This window comes from Lithobates pipiens, unplaced genomic scaffold (assembly GCF_037356315.1).
Source record: "Lithobates pipiens isolate NorthernLeopardFrog02 unplaced genomic scaffold, aLitPip1_a1.2 Scaffold_16, whole genome shotgun sequence".
Taxonomy (NCBI): Eukaryota; Metazoa; Chordata; class Amphibia; order Anura; family Ranidae; genus Lithobates; species Lithobates pipiens.
The window spans coordinates 627,113,787-627,137,620 of NW_027507748.1; the positions used below are offsets into that span (position 1 = coordinate 627,113,787).

Genomic DNA, 23,834 nt, shown 5'->3' on the forward strand with positions numbered 1-23,834 from the left:
CCATACCGTATGTTCAGCAACCATGCTTTATCCTCATCAGTTGTCTATTTCCTAACAGCATATCTCCAATCGCACTTTTCTTGTTACTTACGCAACTTCCATTCCAACGGACACATACCGCAAATCAAAGTAAACTTAACACAGAGGTTCTAAAGAGTGAGAGCATCATTACTGAGAAGAGGAACCCAGCCTCCCAGCTGGATCCTCTTTAGCATTTCAGATAAATAAATGGGCTTTCACATCCTGGAACCTAGTACTGACATAACACGTAGGTTGCCATCGCTGAACTCTCCTTTTGAAAGTTATTGACCTTGAACAAGTATGCAGATCGGGAATTCTGACTGACCTCACTTGGCTGCATGTGTGTGTTCTGAATTAATGATAGCATTTTAAGAAGGCCAGCAACCCATCCTCCATATTTCTCTTTTATTAGCAATGAAAAGAACAAGTACATTTTACTAAAATTGTGTTATGTTATTTAAAATGCAAGAGGAACGTTTAATAATTCGCCTGTGAAATGGAAGCATTTAGGCAGATGTTGTGTACTGTCTGTAATAAAGCAGAAATGCTTCACTAAAACACATTTCTCAAGTTTATGGTCCACTGCACCTGTGCCAAATCATTACCGTCCAGGTGCACGGGGTCGTTTTGCTTGCCTGAATGTATTTTGGAATAAACACGTCTATGTTGGAAGCAGGGCTTATCTTAAAGGCCGAGTTTCCATCAACTTGAGGAAAGAGAAAGTTGGAGTGTGGCTTATAGGTAATTAGTCTAGCTACTTTTTTTCTTCTGAAGATTAGATACTGTTTGTTATTAATCTCCTATATTGTTATGCTGCTAAACACAGGCAATATATAGACCTCATAGAAGCAAAATCCCTACCCTAGAGGCGCATACAATGTCATCACTTTCCCACAGTCATACAAGCACTTACATAGTCACTCAAGGGTCATGTTAGACAGAAGCCAATTTACTAGTATCGTTTTTGGATTTTGGAAGAAAACTGGAATAACCAGAAGAAATGAAGTAAATACAGTAACCAGACCATCCATCTGATACAGCTATACTGCACTAAAAACAAAATGAGAATGTTGTTTCTATGAGCAACAAAATAATTTAGAAATTTTAGATAATTTGTCCCTTAGTATCAAAAAATTGCAGATCTTTACTTAATAATACACATCTGAATGAACAAAGTAGTTTTGGGCACTTGCAGTAATGCAATTTTTATTATGTTTCTGGGAATAAGAAGCTATAAAAATCATAACAGTATAATGGTTTGCCCGTCTATTGCACTTGTACTCTTGTAATATATAATCTCCTCTGAAGATATGATGTCTGAGTGACACATTAAGGCCAACTGAATAATTGATCCTTCTCCTTCTGGCAGAATACATTCCTGACTGACACATGACAGTGCCAACAGGAAGCAATGTACTGAAAATCATTTAATTAAAAGACACTGAGACGCAGAAAAGTGAAAAAAAAAAAAAAGGAGAACTGTACCCTCTGTTTGCGCAGGCTTCCCGGGCTGGTTGGTGATGGGCTAGGCGACTTCCCAGAGCGAGGAGTAGAAAGCTGGCTCCCCGGGGTTCCATTGACTGAGCAAAAAAAATAAAAATAAAAGAAAGCGTTAATGTAAAAAATGTGCAATCCTTATGAGAAAGTCCTTCAACTTATTGTGCACAAATGTGTTATTGTTACTTCACTGTACTTATTTTACAGCAAACATCCATTTGTATATCATTCCATTGAAAAGAACCACTGCAGTCTGCACAGCAATAAAGGGAAGAGGAGAATGCTAAGCCTTTATCCTAGCAAAATCAATGCTGCATAACACTCCGCTCTGGACAAATGAAATCGTCTGGATGCCAACACTGCCTGCAAAGCTGTTCAGCTTCAGTGATTTAAAGAACTGTCAAAGCCAAGTGTATCCGTAACTTGCCTGTAACTTTAACCAGACTAGAGGGTAAAAGGGCCACTATTACACAATTATAATATACTTATTAACATTACAGGAGGTCCTATCATCTAAGTATATAGGATACCATGTCCACTTAAAGCATACACATCCTAAAACACAATGGATTCACTAAACTGTACAATCACATCTTCTTACAAATAATTATTGAAACATAAAGCAAGTATGTTAAAGACATAAAATATTAATTAGCTACTTGAACTGATTAGCTGACATTGCTCAGTTCATTTACTGAGTGCAATAATTATAAGACTGTTACGTTTCCAATAGCCATTGACTTGCTCTCAATGCACTCATTCATGGCATTGGCTACTGAATACTTGAGCAATTAAAAATAATAAGTTAAAACAATATCAGCAGTGACAGAATTAATGATGAGAATGATGATAGAAGATGAAAATGTTGCAGAGGATGACATTCACAATCATTTGTTCAAGCTGGACTGTATTGATAAAAAAAAATATTTTTTTATTTGTAGAGAATAAGGCTTTGAACTTACCTTCTATAAGCTCTAACATGGATAAGGCTTTTGTGATTAGACAGGTAGTATAAAAATAAATAAAACAACAATAAACAGAAAAAAAAAGAAAGGCTGCTTTGTAGTAAAGGAAGATGTGGCACAGTGGAAGAGAGGCAGTGATTAGTTATTGGAGACTATGCTGTTCATACAGGGAACAGTGTGAGATGCAGGATTCAGAAGCAGATGCTTTTAATGCGTAAGCCTGACGTCTTGCAGGCAGCAGTGGGAGGTGCAGGTGCTGTCTTAGGGCTACATCAAAGGTGTCAGTTAGGGAGAATGCTGCTGTTATTGGAAAGGAGAGCATCTCCCCACTCTTCTACTCTCTCTACAAACCCCCCAAAGCCAAAGAAATTTAATAAGCTGTTGTTAATCATTATAGGGCTCTTCAGAGAGGGCAAAATACCAAATGACTCATCTGGAAATTGAAAAGACAATAACTCTTAAAAAAAAAAAACACTGATTACTACTGAAACATCAAGAGCAAAAAAAAAACAAAAACCCATTACAGTGACTCTTCACTGTTTTCAGACTTCAATCACAATGCTAAATGATAAAATTACAGTAACTGCCTTGTTGATTAGATTACAGAGATGATAAGATACAAATTGCATGAACATACACTGAACTGGAAGAATAATTTCCAAGATTATTTAATAAGGCAAAGAGCAAAGTGCATAGCAATCATCTTTTTGCACTGTTCTTAATCTCTGTAAGGTCAGATTGAATTGATTCAGAAAAAAGATCAATACTGATCTTTTAATTGTAAATAAATAAGGCCATATGTATTACAGTGCCTTGCAACAGTATTCACTCCCCTTGCTTTTTACCTTTTTTGTTACATTACAGCCTTTAGTTCAATGTTTTTTTTAAATCTGAATTATATGTGATGGATCAGAACACAATATCCTAAGGCCTCTTTCACACGGGGCAGATCAGTGATGATCTGCCCCATGGATATCCGCCTGCAGGAAGATGGCAGGTCTGTCTCTGCACACTGCGCAGGGATGGACCTGTCTGAGTGCCGCTCTCCCCTATGGGAGATCGGATGATGAGGGACGGCAGTGTCCATCGTCACCTGATCCGATGACGGATGGAAAAGTAGGTTTTTCCTCCGTCACACTTTTTCGGATCGGAGTGGGTTGGATGTCAACAGACACGTCACCGCTGACATACATATTTACATAGTTAGTAAGGTTGAATAAAGACACCAGTCCATCCAGTTGAGTGAGTGTCTACAATTGTCCATATCCCTGTACATTGCACACTGATATCAGTCTTTACCCTCAAGGAGCCCACAATCCCCACTCAAATACTAGGGACAATTTTGGACAAAAGCCAATTAACCTACCTGCATGTCTTTGGAGTGCAGGAGGAAACTGGAGAGCCTGGAGGAAACCCACGCAAGCACAGGGAGAACATGCAAACTCCAGGCAGGTAGTGTCATGGTTGAGATTTGAACCAGTGACCCTTTTTACTGCTAGGTGAGAGTGCTAACCACTACACCGCTGTGCCGCCCCAAATCCTAGACCTCTATGGAGCATCCGTTCAGGTTCACCTGAAAAACTGACAGGCGGACCTGAACGGATCAGCTATGTGAAAGAGGCCTAAGTAAAATTAGAAAAATATATACATAAAACTATTTTTCAGAAATAAAAAAATGATAATTGGCATGTGCGTATGTATTCACCCACTTTGTTATCAAGCTCATAAAAAGCTCTGGTGCAACCAATTACCTTCAGAAGTCACATAATTAGTGAAATGATGTCCACCTGTGTCAAATGATCTGTCATTGCATATACACACTTTTTTGAAAGGTCCCAGAGGCTGCAACACCTAAGCAAGAGGCACCACTAACCAAACACTGCCATGAAGACCAAGGAACTCTCCAAACAAGTAAGGGACAATGTTGTTGAGAAGTACAAGTCAGGGTTAGGTTATAAAAAATATCAAAATCTTTGATGATCCCTAGGAGCAACATCAAATCTATCATAACCAAATGGAAAGAACATGGCACAACAGCAAACCTTCCATGAGAAGGGCGCACACCAAAACTCATGGACCGGCAAGGAGGTCATTAATTAGAGAGGCAGTAAGGCAACCCTGGAGGAGCTGCAGAGTTCCACAGCAGAGACTGGAGTATCTGTACATAGGATGGCAATAAGCCATAGGCTCCATATAGTTGGGCTTTATGGCAGAGTGGCCAGAAGAAAGCCATTACTTTCAACAAAAAACAAAATGGCACATTTTAATTTGCAAAAAGTGATTGTGGGAGACTCCAGAAATGTATGGAGGAAGGTGCTCTGGTCTGATGAGACTAAAATTGAACATTTTGGGCATCAAAAAAAATGCTATGTCTGGCGCAAACCCAACACATCACATCACCCAAAGAACACTATGGTGGTGGCAGCATCACGCTGTGGGGATGTTTTTCAGCAGTCTGGACTGGGAAAATGGTCAAAGTTGAGGGAAAGATGGATGGTGCTAAACACAGGGATATTCTTGAGCAAAACCTGTACCACTCTGTCTGTGATTTGAGGCTAGGATGGAGGTTCACCTTCCAGCAGGACAATGACCCCAAACACACTGCTAAAGCAACACTAGAGTGGTTTAAAAGGGAAACATGTAAATGTGTTGGAATGGCCTACTCAAAGCCCAGACCTCAATCCAATAGAAAATCTGTGGTCAGACTTAAAGATTGCTGCTCACAGGCGCAAACCATCCAACTTGAAGGAGCTGGAGTAGTTTTGCAAGGAGGAATGGGCAAAAATCTCAGTGGTAAGATGTGGCAAGCTCATAGAGACTTATCCAAGACTTGGAGCTGTGATAGCCACAAAAGGTGGCTCTACAAAGTATTGACTTTTGGGGGGTGAATATGTATGCATATTGACTTTTTCTGTTATTTTGTCCTATTTGTTGTTTGCTTCACAATAAAAAAAAAAGAAAAACATCTTCCAAGTTGTGGGCATTTTCTGTAAATCAGATGCAAATCCTTAAACAATCCATGTTAATTTCAAAATGCCAAGGGGGTGAATACTTTTGCAAGGCACTGTATATCCCATTTCTATTCACAGTGTCTGAAACTTCATTTGAAAGATAAATAAAGGCAATTCTGACAAATAAATAATCATGTCCAAAACGAAAAACGACTGGGTAAACAGAGAAATTGTATTTATGCAAGAGTTCTTTCTCCTTAGGGCAAATAGCATTCAATCAACTGCAACATTTAACGTCAATCAATGCAATGGAGACAATTTATTAAAGGATTCATTTTCACTAAAGCCTGCACCCACCTTAATACCTGATTAAGTTTAGGGGAAATTAATAAGAAATGAACACATGTTAAAAGTGGTTGTAAACCTCAGACATTAAATATTATTCAAGCATATCCCTCTATAGTGTGTACTTGTCTCAATTAAGACCACTTAGTATCATTTCTGTCAGCTGCTCTGTTCCTCTGCTATCAGCATAAATAACTTCTGACAAATTTTCCTGACACCAAGAGAAATAAGGTGACAGGGGAGGGATCCCCAGCTGATAGACTGCCTCCAGTGTGCTGTGTGAAGGGAGGTGTGTCTCTTCTCTCCAATCAGCTCTTATGCCGCGTACACACGAGCGGACTTTTCAACATCCAAAGTCCGACGGACTGATTCCGTCAGACTATTTGATCGTGTGTGGGCTGCAACGGACTTTTGATTCGCCAAAGTCTGACGGACTTTAGAATATGGAACATGCTTCAAATTTTTCCGACGGAACTCCGCCGGACCCGGTCCCTTCGAAAAATTTGCTCGTGTGTATGCTATTCCGACGGACTAAAACCGACGCTAGGGCAGCTACTGGCTATGAACTTCCTTATTCGAGTCGAGTCGTACGTCATCACGTTCGAATCCATCGGAGTGTGATTGTGTGTGGCCAAGTCCGCTCAGTCGAAAAGTCCGTCAGAACTCTGTCGGAACTCCGGCCGAACTCCGGCAGAACTCCTTCGGAAGTCTGTCGGACATAAGTCCTCTCGTGTGTACGGGGCTTTACAGCTCTCCTCACTGAGCTCCGCAGAGTGGAATTTCAGATTTCTGTCCCCTTTTTTCTGAAATCTCAGGCAAGCTTTATGAATTCTGAATTGTTGTTCATTTCTGTTAATTGTATGTCAGACTGAAATGCAAGCTTTTGAAACACTGCTGTCAGGTATGTTGTGATACCTGAAGCCTAATAAGGTAAAAATTTGCATTCAGAGTAAAAATATCTCATGAAGAATCTTATAGTGTTATGAATTCTTACATTATCAATTTTTTGAGTTAGCCAATGAAATACATAAGTTTAATTCCAAGGGTTTTATCCTTTTACTTGGAGGCTAACAAAATACAGCACTCTACAGCTACCAAATATATTGTAACCCACACAAAGTCATCAAACTAGAATGTTAGGCAAACTCCAGTCCCAACCTGTATGGTCTCTCACCTCCACATATCATTTTGTAGTTTTAAATACCACACATTTTGCCAAAAACATCAGGCTGGCCAGGTTGAAACTAGGTCCTATATAAAACCGGTCGCCTATTGCCCCAGCTGACTTAGTATGATACAACATGATCAGATGTCATATGCCGCTATTGCCCCAGCTGACTGCCCAGGCTTAGTATGATACAACACAATCAAACTTCCTACCCACACTAGACATGCTAAGGCTGGTAGTTAGTATTGTTGGAAGAACAGCAAGTAGCTTTCTTTATGTGACTGTAAACTATATACATATGCATTATACCTTTTATACCATTATAATAGATATGTATTATAGTGCGTTATCTATGGTAAGGTAATCAGAGGAAGTACCATCCTTATTGTGTTATATGCATTTGTTTGTTTTTCTCTTCCTGTCCATGATAAAGACATCCTCCATGAAAGTAAAGCTATCCTCTGCATACAACAAGCTTCCTGCGCTTAATTGCAATACTCTGCATAATAGGTTATGGATCCCAGGCACCCAGGCATTGGAGAGGATACCCCAGTGAACCCAGTACTGTATACAAGTTCCTGACAGATGGCAAGCGGTTCAGATATGAAGTTTGCAATTGCAAAGCTGAACAATGCCATTTATCAGCTGTGGAAGTTTAAACTGGAAGTGTTTCTCACCAAGGATGACTTGTGGCAAGTACTGAATACCGACAGACCCACAGATGGAGAGACAGAGGACTGGGGTAGGAAGGACAGACAGGCAAAAGCAATTATAAGCATATTAGTGGAAGATGACCACCTTATCCACATAAGAACAGAGAAAAGAGCCAGAGGTATGTGTACTTTACAAAAGCTGCATGATCGTTCAAGTCTAAACAGCAAACTGTTTTTGCTAAGTTATATAAAATGAGACTAGAAGGTCAGTACATGCGTGACCACATGAATGCTATGCTAGAGATCATAGTGCAGCTGCATGCTATTGGAGAGGACATCAAAGATAATCATATTGTTGCCCTGTTCCTCTGCAGCCTTCCAGAGACATATACTGCTCTTATTAACGCTTTATAAACCAGATCCAGCAGGAACTGACACTGGAATATGTCAAAGGGAAATAAATCGATGAATATGACAGAAGAAAAGAAAATATGCACCATGATAACAAAGCTCTTAAGATGTACAAAGGCATAAAGCACAACAAAGAAAGCTGAGCCTGTTTTCACTGTCACTCAAGAATGAAACATCAGAGAAACTTCAAGAGTTTGTTGCCATGTCTAGCAACAGATTCCAACATAAACCAGGAATAATGCGCACCAACAATGGGGGAGAAAACATAAGAAAAGAAGTGGTCTCATATCTAAAGGGACAAGGAATAGTACACCAGACAACCACAGCATACACTCCTGAACAAAACAGTATAGCAGAAAGGAAAAATCAGGCTCTTATAGAAATGGCCAGGTGCATGTTGTCAGATGCCAGCCTACCTCACAAGTACTGCGGAGAAGCAGTCATGACTGCAACCTACCTACAGAACAGACTACCCTCAAAAGCCATTAAAAGTACTCAATTTGAAATGTGGCATGGATCAAAACCTAACATAGGGCACATCATAGTGTTTGGATGTAAAGCATATGCCTATATTCCAAGTGAAAAGCGATGCAAACTGGAGAATAGAGCCATAGAGGACATTCTAGTAGGCTACAGCGAGCAAAATAAGGGTTACAGAATCCTACACCCAAAGACTGATAAATTGTCAATAAGCAGTAGTGTTTATTTTTATGAGAGCTCATCACCAAAAACACTGATCCCCAAAAGCTGTGAAATGAGTATGCCAAGCAAACCAGAAGAAAAGGTCAACCAAATCGAACCTATGCAGGAGTCAGAACAAGAGGTGGAACTCGCAATGCCTAAACTAAGTTCCCCGTTATACACTGTCAAAATACACAGCATACTTGAACCAAAATCCTGGGAAGACATAGAAAAACTGCCAAAACGTGAAGCCAATAAATGGAGAAAGGCAGCAGAAAAAGTTAAAGTCACTTCAAGAAAATAAAACCTGGACACTCACAGAGCTCCCTCCTAACCACATAACTATAGGACGTAAGTGGACTTTCAAAGTAAAGTCAGATGCAGAAGGGAATATCCCCAAATACAAAGTTAGTTGCCAAGGGTTACTCCCAGAATTCGGTGAAGATTATAATGAAGCATTCGCTCCCATCGTAAAACACCCCACCATCAGAGCACTTCTTAGTGTTGCAGCCGGGAAGGGCATGCAAGTCAAACACCTAGACGTTAAAACTGCTTTACTATGTGTAGACATTAAGGAAGATCTCTACATGGAGCAACCACCAGCATTTGAGCAAGGAGACAACCTTGTGTGTAAACTTCAGAAGAGCATCTACGGTCTTAACCACTTCAGCCCCGGAGGATTTTACCCCCTTCCTTACCAGAACACTTTTTGCGATTTGGCACTGCGTCGCTTTAACTGACAATTGCGCAGTCGTGCGATGTTGCACCCAAACAAAATTGACATCCTTTTTTCCCACCAATAGAGCTTTATTTTGGTGGTATTTGATCACCCCTGCGGTTTTTATTTTTTGCAGTATAAACAAAAGAAGAGCGACAATTTGGAAAAAAACACAGTATTTTTTACTTTTTGCTATAATAAATATCCCATTAAAAAAAAAAAAAACGCAATAAGCGTATATTGATTGGTTTGTGCAAAAGTTATAGCATCTACAAAATAAGAGATAGATTTATGGCATTTTTTTATTTTATTTTTTTACTAGTAATGGCAGCGATCTGTGATTTTTTTCGTGACTACAACATTACGGCGGATACATCAGACACTTTTGACACATTTTTGGGACCATTCACATTTACACAGCGATCGGTGCTATAAAATTGCACTGATTACTGTGTAAATGTGACTGGCAGGGAAGGGGTTAACACTAGGGGGCTCTGCAGGGGTTAATTATGTTTCCTGGGAGTGATTCTAACTGTGGGGGGAGGGGACTCACAAGGGGAGGAGACCAATCGGTGTTTCTCTGTACTGAAAACACACCATCGGTCTCCTCTCCATTGACAGGACGTGGATCTGTGTGTTTACATACACAGATCCATGGTCCTGCTGTGTTCCTGGGCAATCGCGGGTGCCCGGCAGACATCGCGGCCGCCAGGCACACGCGCCAGGTCCAGAGCAATGCGCGCGCCCCCTAGACGGCCGTGAATGAGAGGACGATATATGACGCCCGCCCAGGATGGGAGATCCCATCTGCGGGCGTCATATGACTATACGCCGGTGTTGAAGTGGTTAAGCAATCTGCAAGGATGTGGAATGAGAAAGTAAATGAAGTGCTTAACAGAGAGGGATTCTCAAGAAGTAATGCAGACCCCTGTCTCTATTCCAAGAATCAAGAAGACAGATATATCCTTATCTATGTAGATGACATTGTAGCCTGTTTTGAACAAGAAGGGGATTACAATCAGACAGTTCACAAGCTCAAAGAAAATTTTTAAATTAAAGAACTTGGGAACATTAGCTACAATCTGGGAATTCAAATAGAGAGAGAAGAAGATGGAAGTTATCTTCTCAACCACTCTCAGAAAATCTCTGAAATCTTCGAACAATTCCATATGCAAGATGCAAAGGAGATGAAATCACCTATGGAACTAGGCTATGATACAGAAAACTTGCTACTCAACAATGACATGTAGTGCAGAGCAATTGGTAAGCTTCTATATGATGCCACTGTGACAAGACCAGACATAGCCGCAGCAGTGGGCATACTATGTAGGAAAGTTTCAGCCCCCTGTTAGCGTGACTGGAACGCAGTAAAAAGAGTGATGCAGTACCCCAAAGGAACAATTCAGATGAAGTTACGGTTACCAGCAACATCAATCCAAAACTGGTTGGATATGTTGATGCTGATTGGGCCAGTGACTGAACAGATCGCAAATCCACAAGTGGATTAATCTTCCATTATGGTGAAGAAACCATCAGTTGGTCTACTCGAAAGCAAAAACTGTCACTCTATCTTCAACTGAAGCAGAGTACATTGCAGTGCAGTTTGTCAACTTTTTGTGGACATTGGGGTAGACATTGGGGTAGATATGTAAAAGCCAATTACCATTGTTGAAGACAACCAGGGATGTATAAAGCTTGAGTAATCAGAAAGGGTCAATCCTAGAACCAAACACATCAACGTCAAGTATCAGCTACTGAGGGACAATCAAGAGCAAGGTGTTATTGACATTCAATACCGCCCATCAGGAGATGACAGCTGATGCATGCACCAAGCCTTTGTTGAAGGAATGTCATAGTTATTTCCAGAAGAAGCTGAATATAATTTGATGAAGCACATGCTGTTTGTTGTTTTCTTCCTGTCCATGATAAAGAAATCCTCCATGAAAGTAAAGCTATCCTTTGCGTACAACAAGCCTCTTGCGCTTAATTGCAATACTTTCAAAATAAGTATATGCATAGGAGCATAGAAACAGTTGAGTAGTGTCCATAATACTTTTTTTTTAATGAACACCAATATAAATTTTTTCAGGAAAAGCTATCAAGGTGTGTCCACTTCATCAAGGTCCATGTAGTACCATTAACCTAATAGGTCAGGCATGTCCAAAGTCTTGCCCGCGTTCCAGTTTCAAACGGCCCCACTGGTAGGGTGAGGCTGCATTAATGCAATGGTGAGGCTACATTCATTCATTGGTAATGCTGCATTCATGTAATGGTGAGGCTGCATTCATGTCAATGATGAGGCTGCATTCCTGGCAATGGTAAGGCTGCATTTATGGCAATGGTAAGGCTGCATTCATGCCAATGGTAAGGCTGTATTCATGGCAATGGTGAGGCTGCAGTTGAGTCTGCATTCATGGCAATGGTAAGGATGCATTCATGGCAATAGTAAGGCTGCATTAATGGCAATGATGAGGCTGCATTGATGGCAATGGTGAGGCTGCATTGATGGCAATGGTGAGGCTGCAGATGGGCACTGATTAGGCTAGACACTGACTCTTATTTTGCTTCACAGTTCTTTATTTAAAATTTAGTTTTCTTTCCAGAAACGTCCCTCTTAAAATGAAGGAGCGTGTTCTACGCCGATAAATATGGTATATCCATATAACATGCCCAAACTCATCCTTAGTCCTGAGCGGTGCTTGGGGATTCCTTGGGGGCCACAAAAGATATATATATATGCAAATAACATGCCCAAGCTCACCTCTTCACCATGTACAGCCACAAAGACAAGAGAATTCTTGTTGGGCAGTGCATTAGTGCTCAAACACCCTTATGCCGCGTACACGCGATCAGACTGCAGCCCCCCACCCCACAGCACCTTGTCCCCATGTTGATGAGGACAAGGGCCTCTTCCCGACAACCCTGGCCGTTGGTTGTCAGGGTCTGCAGGAGGGGGGCTTATCGGAATCCGGAATCCCCTCTTAATAAGGGGGCCCCAGATACCGGCCCCCCACCCTATGTGAATGAGTATGGGGTACAATGTACCCCTACCCATTCACCTGGTGAACATTTTTTAAATAAAACACAACACAAGGTTTTAAAATAATTTATTGCACAGCTCCGGGGGTCTTCTTCCATCTTGGGGGGTCTTCTCGCCGGACTCCTCCGCTATCTTCTGCTAGCTCTTTTACTAGCGGAGGAGCCTGGCTTTCAACGACGATGACGGCAGAAGACCGGGTCACCACTAGTAAAAGAGCTGGAAGAAGGAGCGGAGGCCCAGCAAGAAGAACTGAAGAGGGGGACAAGACCCCCGAAGTCGGAAGAAGAGGCGACAGCGACAGAAGACCGGGCCACCACTAGTAAAAGAGCTATAGGAAGAAAGCAGAGGCCCAGCAAGAAGAACCAAAGAGGGGGACAAGACCCCCGAAGTCGGAAGTAGACCCCCGGGCGGCGACGAAGAAGAACGCCGGGCTCCTCCGCTAGTAAAAGAGCTAGCAGACGATAGCGGAGGAGTCCGGCGAGAAGACCCCCCAAGACGGATGAAGACCCCCGGAGTACCCCCGGTACATTGTACCCCATACTCATTCACATAGGGTGGGGGGGCAGCCATCTTGGGGCCCCCTTATTAAAGGGACTCCCAGATTCCGATAAGCCCCCCGCCCGCAGACCCCGACAACCAATGGCTAGGGTTGTCGGGAAGAGACCCTTGTCCTCATCAACATGGGGACAAGGTGCTTTGGGGTGGGGGGGCCGCAGGGCCCCCCTTACCCAAAGCACCCCCCATGTTGAGGGCACGCAGCCCGGTACGGCTCAGGAGGGAGGGGCGCTCAATCATCCCCACCCCCTTTCCTGACCGGTCGGGCTGCGTTCTCGGATAAGGGTCTGATATGGACCTTGGGGGGGGGCCCCCCACACCGTTTTTTTGGCATAGGGCTTCCCCTTTAAGTCCATACCAGGTGACGGGGCTAGTGAGGTATCAATCTCGCCGCCGAAGGCGGAGACATTGACTTCCTTCGCTAGTCCTGTCTACCTGGAGCCACGTTCAAAATGAACGGACTTTCCTCCGTGTGTGGACAAGTCCGTTCATTTCAAAAGTCCAGTGGACTCCCTCCATAGTCTGGTACTTTGTCCCCCTCACCTAGTCCACCGGAAAAGTCCAGTCGTGTGTGGGCAGGTTCACTCGTTCGGAAAGTCTGGCAGATCTCTGCTTTAAAGTCCGACGGTTTGTCTGCCGGGCTAAGTCCGCCGGATAGTCCGATCGTGTGTACGCGGCATAAGACTCAAATTCAGGGTTCACACATTGGTCCAACATGTAGCAATGATTGCCTGGATCCACATGATGCACAAATGGAGAAGCGTAATCTATTGTTTGAAGTAAGAATTCAGAATTCTATCATGATCTCAGAAATAATTATAGTGATATATGATTCTAGGGCTACCTTCCTGCGGACTTGCCAATCTTGGATTAAAAATCATGGAAATGTGTATATGGAGTTTTAATCCAACCCTTTGCCTTGTCAGTATTTACAAAGACTTCTGTTGAACCCAAAGAAAAACAAGAAAATAATAACCAGAGCATAATCAATGAGCAAAAATACTATTTCCTAAGATACAGTTATTTGTAAACTTGGTTCCGCCATGTTGTGTATTATGCTGAAAGTAGTATGCAAGTGACAGTCACTTCTCTCTGCATATATCAATGATTGGGGGGGGGAGGGGGGATTGAGATAGAAAAGATAGCTTTGCTTCTAACTTTTGATAAAAAAATAAATATATGCATAATGATAGCAGCACTGTTTGGTCTGCTTAGACTGAATCTTTTTAAAAAAAAGAAGAGTACACTTTAAAGAGCTGATGACCCAGGATATGAAGGTACTACTATATTCATGTCTTCCTGGAAGACATAGGATCATTTTAATGTTGTATGCAGGAAGAGCAACCATAGCGATTCCATAGCTTTTATGGCTTGAGTTACCCTGGTTACTCTATCTTCGTCTTGATCATATTAGTCATGCTGTATACAGGAATAAGACACTTATTCATGTTTTGCTTGTTTGATAAAATTGTATAAATTCCAAAAATATATATATATATATATATTTTTTTTTTTTTTGCATCAAATGGTTTAACCCTGGATGGGGCTGTGCCTCTGTTACTTACATCCTTCAACAAAACTTTAAAACGGAAATGTAAAACCAGAAATAGAAAAGTCTACAGTATCCTGTAAGAATGATATTTTCTATTTGAAGTATTATAATAAAATACACACATACATGTGAAGTATCTATGTCTTTGTTATTATTTGGGCTATAGAGGAAGAATTTCATTTTCAAATAAACCTGTCATTTTATACTACTTAAACTTGTAATTTCAATAAAATATAGGACTTTAAGGGCTCCTGCACATACCTGCAGCTTTTTTCCCCAAGCAGCCGAAATATGGATAACTTAGTTTTGCAAGTTCCAATGAGCTGTCAAGTCAAGACTTGCGCCCACCTCTCTTCTGGTCTGTGAAGGTGCCTCCCACATTCACGGGCCAATAAAGAAGTACAAAATAAAGGAGGGGCAGTCCATGTCTCAACTAAACAAACTCATATTTTTTTCTAAATGAACCTCCAGGGCTTTTTAGACTCTCACGAAGAAGGTTGCACAAAGGTTGTGCTGATACAGTTAAGACTGGAAAATATAATGACGGGTTAAATAAAGCAAAATACAGTTATATATGATGGACAACAATATTAGGTCTGAAGAAGGAGCACATGTTCCACAAGCGCATCACCTTGGATACCCCTTACATCTAGAAAGTGACATCAGAAATAGTTGTCCTATTGCTACACTTAGATTGGCACTTGTGCTTTCTCCTAACACATGACAATGCACCTGCCTAACACTACAAAACAAACAAAACACCTCCAAACACATGCATAGATCTAAATGGACCCTTAGTATGTGAACAAAACCTTGTACCACTGTGGATATAGATTTCATACATATTCATTTTGAAACTAAGGAATAGTAATGTTTCCAAGTGAAACAGAACTCAAAAAGTGACGATTTTAATTTTTATAGGGAACATCTAGAAATGTCTGAAATTTCCCCTGGAAATTGGCATTGGCTGGTATAAGAGGGTGCCTAAGCATTTCTGGGTATAGGGCTTCATCGTTTAATATCTGCAATGTGAGACTAAGGCACTGCTGCCACTGACTGCTAGTGAGATTTGGAGAGAAATTTAGTAATGTCAGTACTTTCCTGTTGGTTGGTATTCTTGCTGGATGCTCTGATATGAGGGAGAAAAAACGTTGTCTCTACCAAGATGACGGCCTCCACACAAATTCATACAAGTCACCAGCACATCACATGCTCAGTCATATGCAATGTACTAGTCACAAATGAAAAGGTGTAATGTTTCAGGGCTCTGACCAGCTCCTTCCTCATTCAAACCATGACAGAGAAGGCAGGGAAGTTGTTTGAAGTAGTGTACCATATTCTCCTGCCCTCGTCTAGCATGAGCGCCCCCAACCGACCGGTTGCTTGTTAGCCTGCAGGACATTCTTTCCTTTTTCCGACTTATCTTATTTTTCTTTTCCTTTCCCATTCCTCTACACCCCCCCCCCCCCCCACCCTCTCCCCCACTTTTTGATTGTTTCCTTTGGACTCAATAAAAATGATTGTACCAGAAGTGTACCATATTCTCTTCAATATCACCTTCACACAAAGACACAGTGCAGAACAAGGCACGGTAAGTCCGTAATGGGAAAAGATCAGCTGCAGAGAGACCACAAAAAACACTGGTGGTGGCTAGTTCTCTTGTCTTCGGTTTGCCTTTTAAGGCAGTTTAGTTTACTTTAAAAAAATAAAATGAAGCAACAGGGTGGAAACCACCACACTTAAATTTGCAATGGTCATAGTATTGGTAAGTTTATTCAATATCTGGAATCCTCAAGACATGCAAGATGAAGGTAAATTACCAAAAAACGCTGCTATACACCAAGAATTGAACTATTTGTTTAGAGTGGATTTTTATCTAAAATAAGCAGTTTAATTCCAGCTCTGACATTGGCATTTACTAAAGAAAGTATATCTTACCCTGCTCCTACTTTTTAATACAACTTCCATGGGGAATGTGCCCTTTTATTTTGAGTCTTTTATAAAAGTCAAAAGAACACTAAGCACATAGTGATTCATAGCAAGAAAGAAAAATCCAAAACTTAGATGGCTAAAGAGTTCTGTAGTCCAAGTCAACAAAGTTATTTATTTTATTTTTTTCCATATCAAAAAAAGCTGCAGTACAGATTTATCAAATTGCCCGAGGTATGTATCAAAAAGTTATTAAAAAGGAACTGCAATGGCGGAGTTAATTACTCAGCAATACTGAAAGTAGTGTAACTATTTCAGCATTAAACTGAAAGGTCAACTTATTCAGTTCAGAGCACACAGTTATATCTTGGCCTAAACACCAAAATGTCACACAATATGAATTACATGTCAACAAAAAAGTGAGATGGCAAACAGATTGCCTGAAACTTTTATGTAATGCTATCTGTATAGAATGTTAAGCAGACCAATGCATTTGCTAAATACAGTCTATCTAATACTTTGACATATGAATGTAATGGGGATTTTCAACAGCAAAAAAAAATAAACCTTTACATCCACAGCCATTTTGACTCCTTATAGCGATAAGGAGCTTGGAGTGGTTTTCATATCCTTAATTACTCTTGTAAAGAGCTAGATGGTACATTCGATTTAGACACCAGGAAATAAGTACAGATGGATAAAAACACCTGTTAGGTTTTTTTATTGCTGTGTTTGCCCCAATTAAGGAGATATTCACCCTCTCTATTTTTCCTGTTTATGGTTACCAGTAAAAGTAAAAGTGAAAAGGGGAAAATCTTCCAAGGGGAACATTAGTTCTGGTGACCATCAGGGATCCCCTCACTTTGATGGGATTGTCCTGACTGCTAGACAAATGAGTAATCACTTTAACCTTCAAATCCTGCAGCCTGGGAAATAATGGAACACGTACTTCTGTATTCACAAACAAAACAACTAGGTAACAACAAAGTAAAATAAGATCAAATAAAAATAAAAATAAATAAAAAATGAAAAATGAATGAATGTGAGTGAAAATACAAAAATAATTGATTGATTAAATCACCTTAAATGCATGTGTATATCAAAAAAGTGCTCAGTGGGCTAATAGATAAACAGCACATATAAATACAGTGATAAGATTAATTATAATACAAAATGTGAAAAAATGAATAGTGTATATAATTCAATCAATCGGTGGTTGAGTTCATGGAGAATTCATACAAATTAAAGTTCATAGATGAAGTTCATAAAGGGTTAAAATTCATAAAGTGTTGACAAACAGTCTTCCAATCATGTAGCCTATCTGGACTCTCACTATCTTACTTTGTATTATGTGCATATAATCATCTACTGAGTGGACACTTCCGTATAATGCTGCATAGTGGCTCTGGGATAGAATCAATTCCTGAGTAGCACTCCTCTCTCTGTTCCTCCACACAAATGATCTCCGTTACTCCGCAATGTGTCAAAGTAGGAAAAGAGAAAGAAAGCCTCCACTAGTGCCGTGTGTTTAGACCAAATGGATATATTTATTAAATAACTAAAGATGGTCTCTTATAATGTAACAATATAAAAACAGCAGAGTAAAAATGGTAACAGGTCGGCGTTACCATTTTTACTCCAGACAGACTACATGATTGGAAGACTGTCAACACTTTATGAATTTTAACCCTTTATGAACTTCACTTATGAACTTAAATTTTTATGAATTTTCTATGAACTCTACCACTGATTAATTGAATTATATACATTATTTTTTTTTTTTCACATTTTATTATAATTAATCTTATCACTGTATTTATATATGCTGTTTATCTATTAGCTCACTGAGCACTTTTTTGATATACACATGAATTTAAGGTAATTTAACCACTTCAGCCCCGGAGGATTTTACCCCCTTCCTTACCAGAGAACTTTTGGGGATTTGGTACTGCGTCGCTTTAACTGACAATTGCGTGGTCATGTGACGTTGCACCCAAACAAAATAGACTTACACCCGTTTACACGTATAAAGCTCTTTCCTATTTACTCCCAGTAGCGCAAAGGCCTTTTACCACTTTTACAATTGCAAATTATGTATTTTATACCATGCTCATGAAAGACCAGATATAGACCACTGGACACAAGTTCAGAAATATCCTAAGCTGTACTGTAAATGCTGATTAATATTACTGTGCCATTTTTATTATCAATGAACAGGCGTGTGTGTGTGCCAGTATGACAAGCAATAGTATCTGTTTAACAGTATATTTTAACTAAGCCATTGGCTTTGTTTAACGCATCATATACACAATTTGCATACCGTAACTGCATTTGACAAGTGCACTTAATATACACAATGAGGTATTTAAGGACATGGAGTGTTCTACTGCTCAGTTTTATAACAAACGTAGCCAGCTGGAGCTTAATTATAGAGCTTAATGATGAAGCCCTAGTAGGGGGTAAAACATGTTAGAGTGAGGATCCTAGGTGTTGTGCTTGACAAATAAAGTCATAAAAATACATTTTGTGGGGTCCTGGGAGCTCTTGTTAGAATGTGTAGCACAGCATATTTGCCCATTATTGTACACTTACCTCCCAGTGTGCCGCCCTCCAGTAATGACATGTTTAGGCTCCAATCATAGCACTGTCCCTAGCTGCCTTCATTTTCCTCACTGCTTTTTCTAGGTCCCTTGGTGATCTTCTTCAGCCAGTAACCATGAATTTATAACAGAAATGGCTCTTAGACTTCCATGATTAAATGAACAGCCAGGGATTCAAAATATAGCCATCCCCGTCACTTTTGACACTCTGCACCACCGTCCACCTGATACTATTCTCTTTTCTGTGTACCTGCACTGTATTTCCCTTTATGTTTCTTGCATGGCCAGTGCTCTCCTACTCCCTAGGATCTGGATGATGCCACTACTACTATGGTTCCCTGGTTTCTGCCTCCATTTGGATCCTCTCTATGTCTTATGCCCACTGCTCTCCCATGCCTCAGGGCCTGTTCACACCAGAATGTGGTGTGGGAAAGGCAGGTTTTCATGCATGTTTCCTGAACCGTGTTGCCCTTGCAAGATACAGGAAACGCAGTGTTACTTTTGCCCCCCCCTCCCCCCAGGCTCTCCCTCAGACTCTCTGTGCACTCTGACCCACCCTCTTTTCATAGTACTGCAGCTCTGCACCGCCACCTGCCTGGGTGCTTCCTGAAGTGTTTGCCCTTGCTAGACATGTGCAGGTGTTGTTACTTCTGTTCCCCTCAGGCTCCCCCAGACTCTTTGTGCGCTCTGATCCACACCCCTTCCCAGTAATAAAGCTCTGCACCACCACCTGCCTGTCACTTTTCTCGCCCGTCTCTGCTTCCTTCCGGTGGTCTCTGTGTGTCTGCTGTCCCCCCACCCCCCCATTTTAGTGTGCCTTGCATCCCCCCAGGCTCTCACCCAGGCTTTCTGTGTGCGTTGATTACCCCCTCTGATCCCCACATGTAACAACCTCTCCCCTCTGTCATGGAGGGAGGAGAAGGGGTACTTTGGTCAATTACATTTTTTTCACATTTTCGGAACTTAACTTTAATATTAGAGACAGTATATAATATATATATTTTTCTTTTTTTTTTTTTTTTCATTTTGTAAATAATTACATCTAAAGTCTAGCCAAGTGAGGACACTCAGATAGCAGAACAATCTGATAAAGCTTCTAAATCTCCACACTCTATTAAAAATATTGTATTGCTGCTGTATTCCCACTGGGAAATTCCATCTCATGTTCTGTATTGTCTAAAATAGGACAGAGTTGATAATATTTTTCCCAAAGATACATTTTTCCCAACGGGGTAGTGATAAAATCTCAACACAGATTGTGATTCTGCTCAATATAAAATAAACATTTTGCCTGAGGTTAGGCTTTAATGCAACCTACCAGTTTTTATTTGCGTCAGCACTAAACGTTTCTCTGTCATTTGCCAAAAGCAGAAAGGGACCACACCTTGAGCAGAACACCTGCCTTGCCAAGATTTTGGCTGATAGACTTAAATTCCTACTTCTGGACCTGGTCCACCATGATTAATTAAGAAGCAAGAGACAATTCCATTGGGGCTATACAGTTCTTTTATTGGGTGCAGCAACAGTCAGATCTCTTGCCATGTCTTTTTCTTTCAAATGATACAGAGAAGGATTTTGACAGAGTGGAATGGGTCTTTCTGGAGGAGGTTCTGAAGTTTTTAAGATTCACCCCTCACATGCTCCCCAGGATTCTGGCACTTTATCTAGGCTCTCAGGCCTTCGTCAAGGTGAATGGCACCTTTTTCACTTCTTTTTCTATTGACAAAGGAACCTTTCTTAAGAAAGTTGAGAGTCGACCCCAACGTCCACGGAACATGTGTGGGTTCTAGTCCACAAATATTCCCATTTTCTTGCCTTTTTTAAAGATGCTTTTTATTATGTAAAAAAACACATACAGTACAAAACACGTATTAGAGACATAATGTGTTCTGTAGAGCAGTGGTCATCAACCCTATCCGCAGGGCCCACTAATAGGCCAGGTTTTATGTATTACCTTGGGGAGATGAACACTGCAATCAACGAGCAGCAAATTATATCACCTGTGATGTATTTCAGTTATCTTGAAAACCTGGCCTGTTAGTGGGCCCTGAGGACAGGGTTGATAACCACTGCTGTAGAGTATTAGCAGTTCATATTTCAAACATTGGAACCTTACATAATGGGGATACACAGTCATATGATATATCAAAATAAATATAGCCTAAGGAGTTGTGATCTGCAATGAACCCCAGCACAGTTAGGTGGTAGGGGGAGTCCATAGGCTTTCAATCCTATCAAAGCTTTTATGGGATACCTTGGTGGTATACCTATGTTGGTACAAAGGAAGAACAGAATTGATTCATTGTTACCACTCTTGTAGACTTAAAGCAATCTCTTCCAGGTAGATATTACTTCATTTTTATGCCAAAAAATAATTCTATGAATATCTTTTAGTGTTTAAGTTAACCAGATGATCCACCACCACCTCTAGTAAATATGCTTTGGGGCATTTTATATTTGGAAGACTTAGGGCAGATTCAAGGAACTCACACATTTGCGACACAACCATAGGGCATGATAAAAGTTTGCCTCCTGACCACAAACACGCATACACAGTGGGTACTGTCTAAATCCTTGGGGATGTTAACCTTCCCTAAGTGTCAAACTCTTATACCACTCCGGGACTGCTGCAACTTCAATATCCGAATACAAGATATCTAAACAAAACTATACAATAAAATTCTGCGCTATCCCTTTAAAAGTACAAAGTGCTCTATTGTGACTTAACATATACAAAATTCATATCACAAGTTATGCATCAAATTTATATCAAAGATTATGCATTACTATATACTGCACCTATAAAGTGCTCTGGTGCAAATAATTCAGTGTATAGAAAACAAATAGTAATAAATAATAATTTCCGATATTTTAATAATTAACAAAGGTTTTCATGTGCTCCCCATATAAATTAATAAAAAGTCCACCAAAATTCATAAAAGTTCATAAATGCCAAAATTAGTCTGCTGCTTTGAAACTTTAATCTAATTCCACCTCTGTGCAACCAGACGTGGGTTGCCAGGAAATGCGTTGGGTGTAGTCAATGCATAATGTCATTGCGGCTGAGCCGCGAGTCTATTTCTATTGCTTGTAGACATCGATCATTATGAGTATATTTAAAATTAATAAACAGATTTGAATGGAGATATTGGGCCATGGATTTATGGTTTGTTCTGTCTAAAGCTAACCCTGACCCATTTGAGGACATGCTGGATTCCTGAAGTCTGGGGGGAGAGCTTGAGAGTACAAGCCAGATTCCTGCTGTGAGTAACTCCTGCTGATTTAACCTTATAAGCTGGAGCTTGCTGCATTTGGTAAGAGGCTAGCTGTGGCAGTGGTGGTTGAACAGCGGTGGAATTGGATTGATTAGGGTGTCCTGAACCTTTTTCTGATAGCTAAAAAGCCTACTTATTTATTTATATTTTATTTATATATACTTTTTTTTTTGGAATTAAAGGAAACCAAAGATACTGGCCTGAAATACAAGTTGTTGGTTCTTGCTAAATTTCAGGGAGGTTTACCCTTTCTTAAAGGATTACAGCAGGGCTTGGGCCATAACCAATCAGCACCACAATTGTTTCAAATGTTTAATTGCCCCACACCTCTTTGATAGATTCCAGAACACAAGACACCTGCTATACACTCCTCACTTACTGGTATAGGGTTCTGGCTTGACAGACTGTAACTTTTCCATCTATAGTACATCACCGCTTTGCTGGAGCATGTTGTGAGTGGGTTGGAGCCTTACTGAATATTTAGTGGGAATGCCTCCAAATCTGGCAGAAAATATGGCAGGCTCACAAACTAAAAACATTCTAGACATAAACCTGTCAGGTACTCCAGGCCCATTCCTACCACATTTGCCTCCCATGTCCACTAAGCAGTACAAAAAATGTGCAGTACCCCACCTCTTCAACATTGTCATTATTATTATTATTATTATTATTATTATTAACGATTTATATAGCACCAACAGTTTACGCAGCACTTTACAATGTAGAGGGGGGACAGCCCAATTACAGTACAGTTCAATACAGAAGGGACAGGAGGGCCCTGCTCGTAGAGCTTACATTCTAAAGGGAGGGGGTGGTGGTACAAAAGGTAATAGAAAGGTAATTGTCATGCATCTCATTCTTATTTTTTGGGAAACAAGCTAAGGTAGCTTCTGAATTCGATTGAAACAGAAAAGTGCATGAGGTGATATGATGGGTAGCAACTTGGAGAGATCAATACGTCAGCTTAACTGTTTAGAGAACATGGATTCATCATAATCCTTCTGGACTTGACACAGGATCCTGGCCTTCTTTCTCCCTATCCCAACCCTTTCTTTGGGACTGGTAGATGATAATGGCTCTTATTAGGGATGCACCGAAATTTCGGCCGCCAAAACATATCGGCCGAAAATGCCCTTTTCAGCAATTTGTCGAAAGAGAAAAACGGCTGGTAATGGAGCCGAAAATGGGGCGTGGCCTGGGTGGGGGGCTCCGACCCCGCCCCTGGTGCTGCTCATCATGGGGGTGTCCTATAGTGCAGGAGAGCCACCTCCACCGCCTGTTTGATCACAGCGCCGGGAACATCACAGCTTTCATTTCAATAGCTGTGTGTTCCCGGCCGCTCGCCGTCACATACAGCCCCTCCCCCTTGTCCGGGCACTTTGATAGACAGATCACCCGCAGGATTGGCGGCAGAGGTGGCTCTCCACTCTTCCCTTCAGAGGCTGGCTGCAATAGGGGACACTAGCTGCAATG

At 40.9% G+C, this 23,834-nt stretch overlaps 1 protein-coding gene across 5 annotated transcripts in view; it reads right to left on the minus strand.

Moving 5' to 3' along the window:
- Positions 1 to 23,834, minus strand: part of DCLK1 (doublecortin like kinase 1) — a 551,424-nt gene that overhangs the window by 224,783 nt on the left and 302,807 nt on the right. For 4 of the 5 annotated variants that reach the window (XM_077484138.1, XM_077484139.1, XM_077484141.1 and 1 more), the window contains exon 6: positions 1,507 to 1,601. In XM_077484138.1, coding sequence (XP_077340264.1) covers positions 1,507 to 1,601 — 95 coding nt within the window. Of the gene's footprint in view, positions 1 to 1,506; positions 1,602 to 2,480; positions 2,699 to 23,834 lie in introns of those variants that run through there. The other variant, XM_077484140.1, reaches the window with a different exon arrangement.